This window comes from Protopterus annectens, chromosome 1.part1, assembly GCF_019279795.1.
Source record: "Protopterus annectens isolate FY-2018-M chromosome 1.part1, PAN1.0, whole genome shotgun sequence".
In the NCBI taxonomy this organism is placed as follows: Eukaryota; Metazoa; Chordata; order Ceratodontiformes; family Protopteridae; genus Protopterus; species Protopterus annectens.
In genome coordinates, this window is record NC_056726.1 from 1,885,819,120 (window position 1) to 1,885,835,512 (window position 16,393).

General features: G+C 40.4%; 1 protein-coding gene across 3 annotated transcripts in view; it reads right to left on the reverse strand.

Annotated features, from left to right (window-relative positions):
- Positions 1-16,393, reverse strand: part of MECR (mitochondrial trans-2-enoyl-CoA reductase) — a 638,102-nt gene that overhangs the window by 210,885 nt on the left and 410,824 nt on the right. For 2 of the 3 annotated variants that reach the window (XM_044085046.1, XM_044085063.1), the window contains exon 7: positions 9,387-9,460. The exons of the other annotated variant lie outside the window; for it this stretch is intronic. In XM_044085046.1, coding sequence (XP_043940981.1) covers positions 9,387-9,460 — 74 coding nt within the window. The remainder of the gene's footprint in view (positions 1-9,386; positions 9,461-16,393) is intronic. 3 annotated transcript variants of the gene reach the window in all.

Genomic DNA, 16,393 nt, shown 5'->3' on the forward strand with positions numbered 1-16,393 from the left:
CCCAGCACTACCAGGTTATACCTCATACCATGCTTTTCAGCCCCAAAATGCGGACCGAACCACAAAAGGAGGGGGAGTATCCATATTCATCAAAGATACCAACACCTCCAGGTTAGTGGCACTGCACGAAGCATTGGAGACCATCCATGTGTAACTAACAGTGGGCAAAACTGCCTTTCAGTTTGTAGCCTGCTACAGACCACCCTCCCAAACTCAAGAACCCCACTCGGCTTTCCTGAGAACACTGAAGAAATATGAAGGTCTCTCCAAACACCATTATATTGGGTGACTTCAACTACCCAAACATAGACTGGGAGCACTACTCAAGCCCAAACACCCTCGCCCAACGGTTCCTAGAATTTATAAACTCAAATGCTATGGAACAACTGGTCACCACTCCCACAAGAGGGAAAAACATATTGGAACTGATCGTCACCAACATGGGGACTCTATGTTCCATACCAGAGGTATACCCCTCATTGGTAAGATCTGAGCATAAATTAATCTCACTGGACATCCATATCCCATCCCCACCCCCAGACAAGGAAACCACGGTGAAGAACTTCTCAAATGCAAACTTCACACTTCTCAAAACTGAGGTGGAATCCATCAAAGCCCCTGGGCCATTGGAAAATACGGCCCAAACCGCAGAATCCTTTACAAACGCATTCTATGGACACCTACAGGAATGCATGGATCGTGCTATCCCAAATAAAACCAAGACTCACTCCTCCAAAGGCAGGAGACCTGTCTGGTGGACCCCAGCCATAAATAAGCTATACAACAGAAGGAGGAAGCTACTACATGATAGAGCAAAATCCCAAAAAGGGAGGCATCTCTGATCAGTACTAGCAAGAAACTACGATCCCTCATAAAATCATCTAAGGCCAGCTTCGAAAGAAAAATTGCACAAGACGCTAAAGATAATCATAAGGCCTTCTTTAGTAATGTCAGGAATCTGGGTGGCAACTCCCAGATATGCTCTGAGTTAGTGCAAAATGATAAAGAATACACTGAACCCACAGACATTGCCAACATCCTGGCAGACAGGTTCAGTGCAAACTTCTCCCCCCCCTTCCCCCCCAAAAGAGCAAATGTCTATCCCAACACAGTGTAGCCTCCCTGACATCACAGATACACAGGTGAGAGCTGTCTTCTCCAAAGCAAAAAACACAGCATCAATGGGACCGGACGGTGTCCCGGGCTGCGTCTTACACGAGCTCCAAGAAGAAGTGAACCCTCACATAAAGTCACTGTTCAATCTCAGCCTTATTACAGGATATGCACCCAAGGAATGGCGTACAGCAACAGTGGTCCCACTCCACAAAGGTGGTGCCACAACGGACCCCGGAAACTATCGCCCTATAAGCCTGACTAGCCCGGTCTGCAAAGCTATGGAGCGTATCATCATGGAACTCATAAACAAAGACATTGGGAACCTTCAAACACTGGATCCTACCCAATCTGGCTTTGTTAAGGGCAGATCTTGCCTCTTGAACCTGGTCGACTTCTTCGAAACAGTCACCACGGCCATAGATGAAGGGAAGGTAGTCCACACAGCCTACCTGGACCTCGCAAAAGCCTTCGACACAATACCCCACTCGGGCATCATAAATAAGCTCACCAGCTTAAATATCAACTCCTATGTCACAAGATGGGTTGCAAACTGGCTCAGGGATAGAACCCATATGGTCAGAATTGCAGGTGCCATGTCAGACTCTAAACCAGTTACAAGTGACATCCCACAAGGCTCAGTCCTGGGACCTCTCTTGTTCGGTATATATTTCTCTGAGGTACAGGCTAACACGGGAGGACTATGGCTGACCAAGTTCGCAGATGACTGCAAACTGGGTGTTATAATCGACTCACCGACTGACACAAGCATCCTCCAAAAGGGTCTCACAGAGATGGATAACTGGTGCCAGAGCCATGAGCTAAAGCTAAATGCCAAAAAGTGCATAGTCATCCCTTTTGGGAAAAACAAAGTGCCCACAAATTACCACATAGGTGGTAATCCATTAAGTACGGAAGTAATTAGGGATTTGGGGACCCAAGTAGATAGCAATCTCTCCTCTGACAATCATGCTGCCAAAGTGGTTAGAAAGACCTTCTATATAGCCCACCTTATCACGAAAGGGTTCGCATCTAGATCAAGAGAGGTCATTGTGCCCCTCTACTCATCAGGCCCATAATTGAATACAACGCCCCATTTGGGATGTACCTTACCCGACACCTGCAGCAACTGGAAAGACCCCAAAAGTACCTCACCAAGAGGATCAAGGGACTCAAACAGATGCCCTACGCAGTTAGGCTAAAGAAACTCCAGCTCTACTCGGTTGCTTACCGCCTACTCAGAGGCGATCTGTGCCTGATGTATAAAGCCATGTCCAACCCAGAATTAATGGACATGCTCCACCTCAGGAAATCCAAATCCCTTGGAGCTACACATTCCAGGGACTTAAACCTCAGCACAGAAATAAATAGGACATGCTGGAGGGACAGATTCATATCCCAGAGGCTCCCCTCACTCTGGAACAAAATCCCAATCCATGTTAGGCAGAGCCCCTCAATGACCCTCTTCAAGAGAAATCTTGACGAGTGGATGGGAGATCGTAGGTTTACCCCTGGGATTTCTTTTGTGTCCCTACTAGACAGAGGCACAGTAAACTAACCTTAAAAGAGCTATCTTCTGTGACCTACTATACAGAGGCACAGTCAACTAATCTAAAAGGGTGGCGAAAGCCAAACACACTCTGGCTAGGCTTATAAATGCCCTAGGGCAGATAGCCTAGTATCAACCTGTGAACCTATGAAATCCCTGGATCGCTCTCCCTCTATGTTTTTGGGTTCTGCTCCAACCGAAGCTAAACCATTGGATCCTTCAGGTCCATTGGATCCAACAATGTCACAGTCTACATCTCCGGCTCACCACTCTTCTACCCTTATTCTGGAGCTGATTTCTTCTCGGATTCATTCACCTTTCCTTCAACAGACTTCGAGAGGAACTTCCAGGCCACCATCTATCTCATTGTCTCTCAGGTCATCTAGGAGCCTAACCGAAGCTAATGTGGACAGGATGATGAGGGAGTTACTATGGGCCCAGATTCAGTTGGAAGTTATACTGTGTCTAGCTCCCATTTGACCTGTGAGCCTGCCATTGGTCCCTACCCAGTTGCTGACTTCCACTTAGATCAGACTTTTGGTTCTGAGTCTGTCTATGTTGGATCTGAAGGCATGGCCTTCTTCGACTCCAGTGACGACTCCGATCCAGGCTCTGATCTAGTCAGAGCCAGCGGGATGTCAGAGCCAAAGTGTGCGCGCCAGATCCAGGAGGGTGTTAGGATCAACTCTAATCCCCTCAGAGCCATCTCTTCCTCTCAAAGCCTTGGTGCTGGACAGCTCGGCTCTGACTTCTGCCTCGAGGCAGAGTCAGGGTGATGCTCCGAGCCATCCTGGGCAGTTGTCTTCGGCTCCTGTCATGGCGTCCCTTGCTTTTCCTATGTCTTTGGCCACTGAGGTAGTAGAGAGAGCTTTCTCACCCTCTATGGATAAGACATACTCACCCCCCTTGGGTCCACCCCTTCCAAAACTGTCTGCCATGATCTCAGAGCCTATACATCCTGCCACATTGGGGCAGCCAGCCCATACAGGCCTTGAGACAGTGCTCATTCAAGACTCAGCACATACTTCAGAGTCCTCTCCAGACTATCCCACTGGGGAGCGGCCTATGAAGTATACATGCAAGAGGAGGCACTTAGATTCATCACAGGAATCTCTGACAGAAGACACCAACTTCAATAAAGTGGAAGTGTCCCCCAGTTCACCCCTTGAGGATGTCTCCTTCTCTGAAATACTCAAGCTTTTGAGATGAAAGGCAGTTGGGACTTCTGAACCCCCCTTCCCAAGAGGAGTCTGTGTTTTTCAGGCCTTCAGAGCTGACTCAGCTACATCCTGGGTAGTCCTCCTGATGGAAGAGGTGGTGGGCCTCATCTCTTGCCGAGTTAGGGAGGATCCAGATGTCATGGAACCATTCCTAAAAGACCTGATAAGTATCTAGTTGAATCTAAGATCAGGCCCACTGGAACAAGGGTCCCTCAGAAAATGCTATGGTGGTAGCAGTGGCCACCAAGAAAGAATATGCAGTCCATCCCTCCAGTAGAGAATCCAGGGCATTGCAGCAGGAGAAAGATTATCAATAATGGTAAAAAACAGATAAAATGACCAACAATGGTAATATGGATAGGCACCTATATTCAACTATAAGTTCTAGGCTAACTGCCATTACAGGCCATTTTAAGCCTAGCCAATTTTCCTTCAAAGGTGAGAATAAAATATTGTACCTTGTGTTTTTGAGATAAACACACGTAGCAGTAGGAAGGAAAATATTCAGGTACAGAAAAGACCTATGTCAAAAAAGAAGACAAACCACAACAAACATTTTTTTAATACATATAAAAATTATAAACAAAGTAGAGAGGGGAGGAAGAACCAGAAGAGTGTAACTATAAAATGTTATAAAGATAACACTTACCCAAAAGGCACTCCAAATTTGAGATACAGAGACTACATTCATTCACTGAAGTGGCAAATGACATCTGGGGTAATTCTAACTGTAAAGGGGAATTATGGGTAAGGGGAGGTGCTCAAGCTATGGATCCAAGAGTCTTTAGTAGTGGCCGAAGTCAGATCGGAGGTTGGATCTGAGACCCATTGGTGGAGGAACGATGGAAAAAGACATCAGATTCTAAGTTTACATCTTGCACAACTATTAGTCACTCATTGCAAATGGGCAGATGTAAATTTAACATTTATTTTGCATAAAATCTTAACTTGTCCAAACTTCACTCTATTTCAAGTTGTGTTCATCACACATTCTGTAGCTGTGATCATACGCACATTTCCAATTTTTCACAAGAACAGAGATGAAATAATGGACCTTGCTTTATATTTTGAATTATTTCACTTGTAAATAGAATAAAATGCACTGTGATGAACAATGGATGTAAAATAGTATAATATAAATAATGCACCTTCAAGATATCCACAAGCCACAGGACCCGGAGCCAACTTAAAATCAAGGTGAACTTTAATGCTCTTTACAAAACAAACAAATCCAACCAAGCACTGTCACCCAGTTTCTGACAGGCTTTCTCAAGGAAATGTACCTTACTTTATACCGTGAAGGATCTCACTTGCATATAAAACAAAAATGCACAGTGATAAAATAAAATATACAAAAATGCTGTTTGAGTTAATACATTGCTATACTTTGGTCTTTGTTTACAGGCAACACTTCATTCAAACCATTTTTATTATGCTCATGCATGTTTAATATGCATGCTTACTGAACTTTACTGTGCTGTGAACCCATCACCTCCTTCAGTCTTCTCCTACAAAATGCCAATGCACTTTCTGAATTCCATGCCTCTTCAGTGTAGGTTTTAAGTTTCAGTGTAGGCTTCTCTGCTCTGCAGTTACTTTCCAGTAAAAGCTTTTCTCATCCATCATCTACTACAAAGAAACGTATGTGAAAACTGACCTTATCAACTGATGTTCTAAATGTCCTGCAAAAGAGATTCAACATTTGGGTGCACCCATCTTGTAAACTGTAGTATGACTTTTTCATAGGTTTACAGGCTATACTAGGAAGCTGATATGAATGGAAAATGCGAGGCCTAGCCCCTGCTGTATGATTGATACCCTCTATACATTACCCCTTTCTGTGAGGGTCTGAGGAGCCAGCCATGGATGCATTTTAAATTTCCCATATGTTCATTCGGGGACTCTTTCAAGAAGGGCTAGTGACTTATGGTTGTTTAATATGGAAGGGAGTTTATTTCAGAATAAGGGAATTCTTTTGGAGATGTATGTAACCCACCAGCAGGTTCTGTTTATGTTGCTTTGGAGGTTTAAACTTCGAACAAGGGTATTTGTGGTTTTACATGCTTTGTGGATATAGGCTCATAGGTAGGTTCATAGGTAAAGTGCTGGGCTTGCTGCCCTTGTGGGATATTTTAAGCCTAGCCAATTTCTCCTGGTGAGAATCAGTTGTACTGGATAGGGTAATTTGAGGCATTGCATACTACACAGAGGTCATCCACTCTGTGTAGAGTTTTAAGGTATTCCTATGTAGAACACATAACTCAGACCCTGGATTTTTTTGGTGAGGAAGCATTCAGGCCTTTTATGTATAGCCATGTGTTTGATCAGTTGCATGCTAAAAGTAGCCTTATATTCAACAATGGGCCTAATAAGGGAAGAGTACAGAAGGATAATAACATCACTGGATCTGGAAGATATACCTTTGGTAATCAGCTGATAGGTAGAAGATTTTTCTAATGACTGCAGAGACATCGTGGTTAAAGAAGCTCATTGTTCATTAACGTGCTCAGGTCCCTAATAGTTGTATTGATTTTAAGGGGATGCATATCTTATGTGGTAGGTCTTCAGGTGAAGTAATTTACTAAAGGACACAATACTATACTTTTTTGCATTCAGATTTAGCCCATGGTCCTAGAACCATGTATTTGTATGAGGCAGGCCATTTGTATGATCCAGAGCTCCCAGGAAAGTTGATGATACCTCAAAGTTTGTAGTCGTCTGTGTGAACTTCATTATCAAGAGACCCTTGACATCAGCTCTGATATCAGAGAGGCAGATATTAAATACGTCCCTAGTATGCAGACCTGTGGGACCCTGCTGGTAACAAGTCTTTTAGTGGACAAAATGCTACAAATCCTGATTTGATGGGTTCTGCCCACAAATCATCTTGCTATTCAGTGAGTTACAAACAGGTTTGCATTTAATTTGATTAGTTTGTCTATAATGCCCAAGTGTGGGATGGTGTCAAAGGCCATGGCCAGATCTAGGTACATTGTTTAATAGACGTAGTAGGCAAAGTCTGCATTTTGCAAACACAAACTGGTTTGGATCTAGGGCTTGTAAGCTCTAATACCCTTCTTTATGAGGTCTATAATGATGCATGCCGTTGTCCTGCAGACAATGCTAATAAGGCTTATTAGCTTATAATGTTCAGGATCAGTGGTGGAGCCGCCCTTCTGAAGAGGTAAAACCACAGCTGTTCTTTATACATCTAGTCTAAAGCCTAAAGCCATTACACAGGTTGAGGTCGAATGAATCTAGGAGTGGGTCTATGTGACAGTGTTTTATACGGACAAGAAAACACACTGACACATTGTCAGGCCTCATACAATTAGTGTTTTAAATCACTGAGAGAACTTCTCAGACATACATGGAGGAAGATGGGGATGACAGAGGGGGAGAAAACACTACATGCTAGGCAGTTTTCCTGAGGTTCCAGAAATAGTTGAGGAAAAAAAAGTATGGCAGCCCTTGTTTATGATGACAATTTTCCATTCATAGTTAGACTTGGTGAATTTGATTTTATTTTTAAGCTCTTTCTTTACTTTTTGAGGACAGTTATGGAAGGAGAAGTTTTCAGTTTGTTTTGAAGGCTGAGAATTGTTTTTTGTTTTGTGGTATAGTTTGATTAGGTTCATAGGTCTTTACTAGGCTAATGACCACAAGGGCCTTTTTAAGCCTAGCCATGCATCCCCAATCTCTGAAAAGTTCTGATACTCTTGATAAGTGTAAGAGATGAACCATTTACAGGAACTTGTGTCCAATTAGAGACACAGGTGCTAAACCAGGGATGAATTTCTGGTTTCCCATCCAACTGCCCCAAGTTGCACTTGAATTGGGCTAGGAAGGAGCTATGCTTCACATGGAGGGGGGGCCTGTTCTGTAGACATGGTAGTCTCTGGGATACATACCTATCTCTTCAGCAGGTCCTAGTTATATCACAGGCAAGGTTCAAGTCTTTAGAATGGGTAATTCTGGTGCTGTTTGTTTTGTGGATATGCAGGTGGCCATCAGAATGATAATGCCATGTATGCCAGGCATAGATCTCTTCTCAAATGCCTGTAGGAGACAATTAAGGGATAGTATATATGAGGGACCCGTCCATCAGGGTTTGTTTATAAAGCTGACATTGTATTTGTGAAGGTTTGTTAAAAGTCTTAAAGCAGGCACCAAGAGGAACATAGAAGAAGTTCTGTATAAATGCAGCCATGTTGACCCCAAGATCCTCAAGGGAAGTAGTGGGGGTACTTTTGAACCACATCAGATCATCAGCAAAAAGCCTGCCTTAGAGAAATCCCTAAAAATGGTAGGGTTTGCAAGCATGTTAGGTTGGTTGCTAATGATAAAGGTCACTGATTGGGGATCAGATCTGATAATAAAGGTGCAACTACAGGTGTTCAGCACAGTGCTGCAATGTTTACGAGAACCAAGCAAAGTAAATTCAACTCCCTGTAGGGGTGAGCATTACCTGGTCTAGTGAGGCTGCACTGATGTGATCTAGGAAGCATAGTATATACTGGGGTTTTATATATACTTCAGGTTTAAAAATCATCAAGTTCCAGTTTTTAAAAGTCTCAAAGCTCCCCATGCTCCCGAGCATGTGTACTACTTCACCCATACAGAGTATTCCTGTAACACGTTTATGGGTATTTTATGTTCTGGTCACTTTTTGTTTTCAATCATCTCTGATATAAATTTTAAGCTACTATAACTTGTACTACCATATCTCATTTAATCGTTGTGCCACTTCTGTTTTACTTCCCTAGATTGCTTTACTTTTTGTTGGTAAACCGGACTACAGAACTGGGCATGGTAAGCTGTATGAAATTACACAAGCAGCAACACCTGCACAACACTTCCTTTATCTATAGTGCAGACCCCAGCTACTCTGGCAGTTGCACTATCCTGCCGACTGTTTTGGCATACTGATCTGCCAGAGTGAGATCAAATTCAATCCTGATCACCAAAACTCTGCCAAACTAAGCAGTTACTTTAGTCTTCAAGAGTCCTGCAACCCCAGAATGAATGAATGAATGACTGAAAAAATAAATAAAGCATCCAATATCACTCCCAAACCCCTCTGGAATTCCAAGCTCTATATGCAGTATCCCTCCTTCCTGAAGTCAACTCAGCTGTAGACTTTTCTGTGATTCTTTAACTTTCAAAAACATCTATGAAGCTCCTCTCATGTTTGCAGCTAGAAAAACATTTTGTAAGATCAAAAACATGACTATTTATTGAACTTGATTATACCCGAAGAAAAATCATGCAGTAAAAAGGGTTATTTCCTTGTGAAACAGTCCTCAAATTCTCTACTTATCTAACATGAAGAATGCAAGATACCACTACACTTAACAGATATGGCCTCTGCAACAATGACTTTGCTTTGCTTCTTGCCGAAATTTATTTTTAGGAAGCTTTTAAGTACTTCATGGTAAAACGGAGATACGCAACCCACAAAACCTGCCTTCTGAAAAAGTGTTGCCAGACTTAGTATTACTTACTGTAAATGTCGAAGAAGCTCAATTGAACTCTTTCCTCCAACACAGTTAAGGGCTAAACGGGGTCTTGGGATTTTCTGTAAGCAAAGGTACATATATTAATACAACTGCTTACAAACATGCATTCTGTTTAATAAATGCAATCTGCAGCATTTTATTTCCTTTTTCCAGTGGTCACTTAACTATTCTCCTTTAACTCGTCAAATAACAAGTATAATAATAATACTCGTTTGTTAACAAGATAAGCCCACTGAGCACACCATCACTTTTCAGGGGCAACCAGGGAGCAAAGTCTGGCTGAGTGACTTGCTCAAGGATGCACGCTACACAACTGAGGGCTGAGGGAATCAAACTCTGTACCACAGGAAAATACAGCTGTGTAAAATCTTACCATAACAGTAGATGACCTTCTTTTCACTGTATTCGTTATCTCTGAGATCTCCTGACAAGGACAGCCCAATGTCTGGCTTGCATGCCAAAGCCTTTATTACCTCCGAGTGTTGTATGTCAGATGTATGCTTCCAGCGCAAGCATAGGGAATACAGGTGACATACAAATGCTCCCAAACTAGAACTGAAGTGCTCCAGGAGAACCAGGACTCTGAGTGGAAAGGAAAACATGTACATCTAGAAAAAGGAAAAAGAAGAACCTCTTGGCCAGAAAGATATCACCCACGGAAAAAGAGAAAAATAAAATGGGGCAAGAAGGGGAAGTGAATACTGCAACAGAGAAAAGAAGGACATCTACTGTTGTGGTAATATTTTATACCTGTACTATGTCCTTCCATATCACTGTTGAAGTATTCATTACTTCTGGGAGAGTACAAAAGTCACTGAAAAGGTAGAGAGGAAGAAGGCAAGGAGAAGCCCTCCACAAACTCATGAAGTATAGCCTTGGGAAATCCTGCACGGGCTCTGGAAATTACATCCAATTTGTAATTATTTAGTGAATGAGTGAACTGAAGACCAAGTAGCAACTTTAAGGATGGCGTTGGTGTCCAAACTCTTGCAGAAAGCCCCCGAGTAAGCATTATCCTAAAAGAATGAGCCCAACAGTGGCAGACAACTGCTTGCCAAGAAAAGAATAACAAAAAGAAATGGCCTTGGAAGTCCAGGAGGAGAGGATTTGCTTAGAAACTGCCAAACCCAATGTTCTGGTTTGAAAAGAAAAAAAAAAAAGTTGATCAGATTTATGAAAGACCTTTGATTTGTCTATATAATATCTGAGCTGTCTATGCAAGTCCAAGGTATATAAAAGAAGAACCTTCTCAAGAACAGTCTGCAGAGATTAGAAAAAGTGAGCGTTCACTGAAGAATATGCCAAGCCAGCATGTAACAGTTCACACATGTAGGAGAGTACCAAGGGAACCCTCACTGAAAAGGGATCCTGGTGATGTTTAAGACACCAGACAGAAAATCTCTTCCACTTGGATATATATGATTTTCTGGTATTGAGTTTCCTGGCCTCCTGCAGGACTTAGCATGTCCTCAGAAAATTGGCGTTGGAAAGGAATCAGAATCCGATCATCCAGTGCCAGCTGAAGAGTGGACAGATGAGGGTGAAAGGCAGATCCTTTGTCATGTGTGAGAAGGTCCTTACTGAGGTAACTTGTGATAATTGCTCCTGGTCAGATGGAATAAGGGGGGGAACTAGTGATGTTATGTTGTCCTATCTCTCCTTTATTCTTACAATGATGGGTTCGGAGCCGATCCTTGGCTCCGACTCAGCTGAATACTTAGCTGAAGATCTCAAACTTGGCTCGTGGCAAGAAGGTATCCCACACTGCAGTGGTGTAATTCCCCAGATCTCATTTTCCGCTTTACGAGGTTGGATGCGCCCATCTTGGCCATGGCTAAGTTGTGACATTTTTTTCTATTTCCTTGTCAAAACTTGATATTTTTGCATATATTTAGCTCTTTCATTAATAGATTTAATTTGTTGGTGTCTCTTTGCTGTTTTTAGTTGAACAGAGATAGTTTTTCTCTGTCAGCATGGCTTTTGCCGTCGCTTTATAGGCCTTTTGGTATCTCCATAGTGGTTGTTGTATATAATAATGATAATTCTCATTGCCCCTTACTGGCATCGCCATGTTTGGTTCCACTTCCTGTGGCCCCACCTTCAGGAGAAGCCTTGGATCCTGGACCCAGTGCCAGATCTGCTGACTTATATGTCGGAGGAGCTTCATCCATCTCTCCACCTCCTAAAACTAACAGCTTGGCTGCTCCACTTCCAAATTTAGTCAGGCTTCACAATTTCACTCCCACTGTTAGACATATCTTTATGTCCTCCCATAAAGCTTCCACTAGAAAGCTTTATTGTAGTAAATGGAAGAGGTTTTCCCTGTGGGCTCAAGATAAGAACATTGATCCTTTCTCTGCATATATTCATTCTATTCTGGAATTTTTGAAGGAACTGTTTCAACAAGGCTTTAGCTGCAGCAACCATCAAAGTTCAACTTGCTGTAATTTCAAATTTTCATATTGGTGATGCTTCTTTACACTTAATGTCACACAGGTTGTGTAGAGCCTTGGTGCTTCCTTATTAAGACCTACCTTTAAGGAACCACTTTCTCCCTGGTCTCTAAACTTTGTTTTGTCCCATCTCACTTTACCTCCCTTCGAGCCTTCCTCGTCTTCAGACCTCAAGTTCCTTTCATGGAAGACCTCGTTTCTAATGGCTATAACTTCTGCCAGAAGGGTGTCAGAACTGCAAGTTCTTTCTATTAAACCACCATATTTGATTTTTCATAAGGATAGGGTATCCTTACATACTAACCCTTCCTTTTTACCAAAAGTTGCGCCTCCAAACAATATAAATCAATCCATAGAACTTCCAGTATTCTTTCCTCAACACAGCACCAAGGCAGAGTACAAATTACATCAATTGGACGTGCGCAGATGACTTAGATTCTATTTGTATAGAACCAAAAACTTCAGAAAATTTGACCAATTATTTGTATCCTTTTCCGATGCAAAAAAAGGATCCTCAGTTTCAAAACCTACTCATTCTAATTGGCTTTCAAATTGTATTACATTTTCTATAAATCAAATCACAAGGAATTACCTTTCAAAGTAAAGGCCCATTCCACTAGAGCATTGGCTACTTCATCTGCTTTTCAAGCCAGAATTCCCATAGATAATATTTGTGCAGCGGCTACGTGGTTTACTCCACATATTTTTATTGCTCATTACAAAGTGGATTTGGCCTCCAGAGACAGGGCATCCTTTGGTTCCACGGTGCTTAAAAGTGTACGCCTATGAGCCACCCAGGAAAAAGGTGCTAGGGATGCTGTCCCATCATTCTAAGAATGAAGGCGAGATAGGACAACATAACATAACGAAGTTATGTACTCACCATAATGTTCCATGTTTATAAAATACACCAACATTCGAGTCCAACAAAAATATAGCTCAGCTGCACGAGTATAACAGAATTCACTAGGGTGAATGAAGAACGTTGCCAGTTGAATAACTTATAAAAATCCACTTTATTACAAAAATGTTAAGCGCTTTCATCTAACTACATAGACTTCATCAGAACACTGTCCTTACACATTCAAACATTTTTATTCTACATTCACACTAATTAGTTCACCAATCAGGACAACTATTCAACCAGCATATAATTAAACTTTTTACAAGTACTGCAAAAATAAAAGTCTGCTGTTCCCATTTCACAATATTAGTATTAGTATATATGGTACTGAAATCTCTAATGCTTTTAGTACATCAACACACATTATAAAAAAGTATTACATTCAAATAATGATTTACTATTAAAAGCTTGTTATACATTTATACAAATCTGTTAATATTGTGTTAAAATTGGTTAAAATTTAAACCTTATTCAACAATATAGGTTTAATAGTAATATATTCATTAATTCCTGGTGGTGAAGTTGCATTCAATAATATTTGCCATCTAACCTCTTTCTCTCCTAGAGTATTGCTTGATACTCCCACCTCTTTGTGATACCCTCACCACCTCCAATATTGCAAATTTAAAAGTATTGCAATTGGCACTGTCCCGTACATGTCTAAATAGGGCATTGTTCTCATCCTTTTTCTTTATAGCATACAAATGCTCATAAATCCTATTTTTCAATTTTCTTCCTGTTTGGCCCACATAAAAACTAGGACACGTGGTGCACAGAGCCAGATAAATAACATTGATAGTATCACAGTTACCTCGACATAAATGTAAAATATTTTTACTAGTGTTATGCAACTGCACCTCCTGGTCCTCCATAATAGCCTTACATTGATTACAGTGTCCACATTTTCGTGTACCTGTCACTTGTCCTTTAACCCTCTCTGTATTGTATTCAAATTTATTCTTAAGGTTAAACCCCACACTATTAACAAACTTGGGTTCATTACCCACTACACCCGATACTACATCATCCCCCTTTAAAATATTCCAATTCTTTTTAATAATGTATTTTATATCCTCAGTATAATAACTATAAGGTAAAATACATGCCGTATGGAAATCCCTTTCATTTCCTTGACTATTAGTTATACTTATGTTGTCTATACCCACTCCTAGTAAAGGTTTATATTTGATGCCCCACATTTTGCTCACATACTCTATAGCATCCTTAATAACATATTCAGGGTATCCCCTCTGCTTAAACATATTACCTATTTTATTCAACTCCATCAGCATCTCACTATACTCTGAAGTCATTCTAGCAGCCCGAATACACTGACCCTTGACTATGTTATTCTTTAACCTAACAGGATGACAACTGTTGTATTCCAAGTATGTGTTGCTGAATGCCTCCTTTCTATATATATTGGACTTAAAACCATTGGGTGTCAAGGTAATATATGTATCTAAATATGCAATACCATCCATGCTATATTTATGTGTAAAACTCAAAAAGGGGGTAGATGTATTTATATATTGTATAAATTCAGGGATAACAGTGTTGTCCCCATCCCATACAATAAATACATCATCCAAAAACCGGACATACCTTAGGATGTACTTCATATATCGACTACTGAAAACAACTTCATGCTCCCAGTCTAGGAGGACCATATTAGCATAAATGGGGGCACATGCCGTGCCCATGGCAACCCCCTTATTTTGTCTAAAATATTCCCCTTCATAATATATAAAGTTATTGTCCAAAACCAGGCTCATGAATTCCTCTATTAACTTAATTTTATCCCATGTGTAATCAGTATATTTATCAATACTATTAATGAACCTCTCCATACCCTCTTCCCTAGGAATACAGGTAAAAAGGTCCTTTACATCTATGGTGACCAAAGTTAAGTTGGGTTTCCAACTAGATGGAGTTAATCTTGCCAGAAAATCCCATGAATCCTTTACTATATGACTGGTAGAAGCATCTATAGGTTTGAGCCAGTTATCAATAACTTTCCCAAATGGGAAAGTTTTAGCCCTACTACCCGATATAATAGGTCTAAATGGGGGATGTAACATATTCTTATGTATCTTAGGAATACCTATTATAGTTGCTGTAACCGGGTATTTCACTTTTAGGTACTGATATAATTCCTGATCTATCCTATTTTCTATCAATAACTCTTCCAGTAGAGCATCAATTCTACCATATGCTATATTCAATTCATTAATAGATGAAACTTCATATTGATTTGTATCATGTAATAAAACTTGTATCTCATTCTTATAGTCGGTAGATTCATATAGGACTATTCCCCCTCCCTTGTCTGGTTGCATGATTCTAATATTAGGGTCACTACATAATTCACACACAAGTTGAAACTCATCCTTACTCATGTTATATTTTATATTATGTGTGCCCTTCTGTCCATAACTATGTATTTCATCCAACACTACCTTTTCAAATATACTTAATGTCGGGTGTAGTAGTGGGGTAAAAACACTCTTTCTATGTAAAGAATTTGACATTCCATTATTCCTACTACCTTTAAAAAACACAGATAAATTTAACTTCCTCAAATACATTTTGAATTGAATCACATTCTCAACCAAATTAAACTTACTTCTAGGAATAAATTTCATTCCCTTTCTAAACAGGGCAAAATGTGTATCTGTAATAGTCAAGGATGTATAATTGTATATGAAAATTTTTTTTTGCCCATATTGGACCTCATTATACTTAATGATGGGTTGTACAGGTCCAACTGCCAGCGTTCCCTGTAATTCCCTTGTGGTGGAGACTGTTGATTCCACCGGGCATCCATATTCCTGTCCTGTACTTCTTCCCAATGGTGCCCTTTTCCTAAAAAAGTTTTATATGAATTCTGTACATTATATCTAGTTTTTTTACCATTCCCACCCATCTCATTACCTTTGGTGGCATTATTATTATTTTTACTAACCTTATTCGTCCAATTATACATATTACCTTCCTTATATTGCTGTAAATCACGTTTTAGTTCATCACATTTCCTTTTAAATATTTTTAGAGAAGTAGTATCTGCATACATAAATTGTTTATCAAATAAAGTACGCCATTGGTCAAAAACCAAATCTTGTATAATAATTTCATTCAACCTATCTACTTCTTTAGTAAGGCTAGCTACAGTATAATCATTACATTTCATAATAAATTTCATAAAACTAAATCCAAATGAATCAAACAATACATTACATTCATTAATTAATTCATCATTGAGTACCAGCCCCAATGGTCGTTTAAAAAAACGTAACCCCATAGGGACTATTTTCAATTCCATACATCTATTTAAATAAGAGTTTTCCACTTGCAAACTTTTAATATTATTTAACTTATGTCCAAAATCATAAATAATATCTCTCAAAGTTCCGTTGGATTCTTTAGCATTATAGTTGTTTCCTTGTACAATTGAATCAGAGAAAACAAACGGATTGTCCAAAACAAAAGTTTCTAAGTCCTCACAAACTTTCTTTTTAGAACAAGTAACATAAGAATCCCCTAAGGGAACAAATGATGTTTTCGCAGTACCTGGTGCTGCCGTATTCGTAACGACAGAATACGTGCGTTTAGGAACAGTCCTTTTAGGTTTGGCG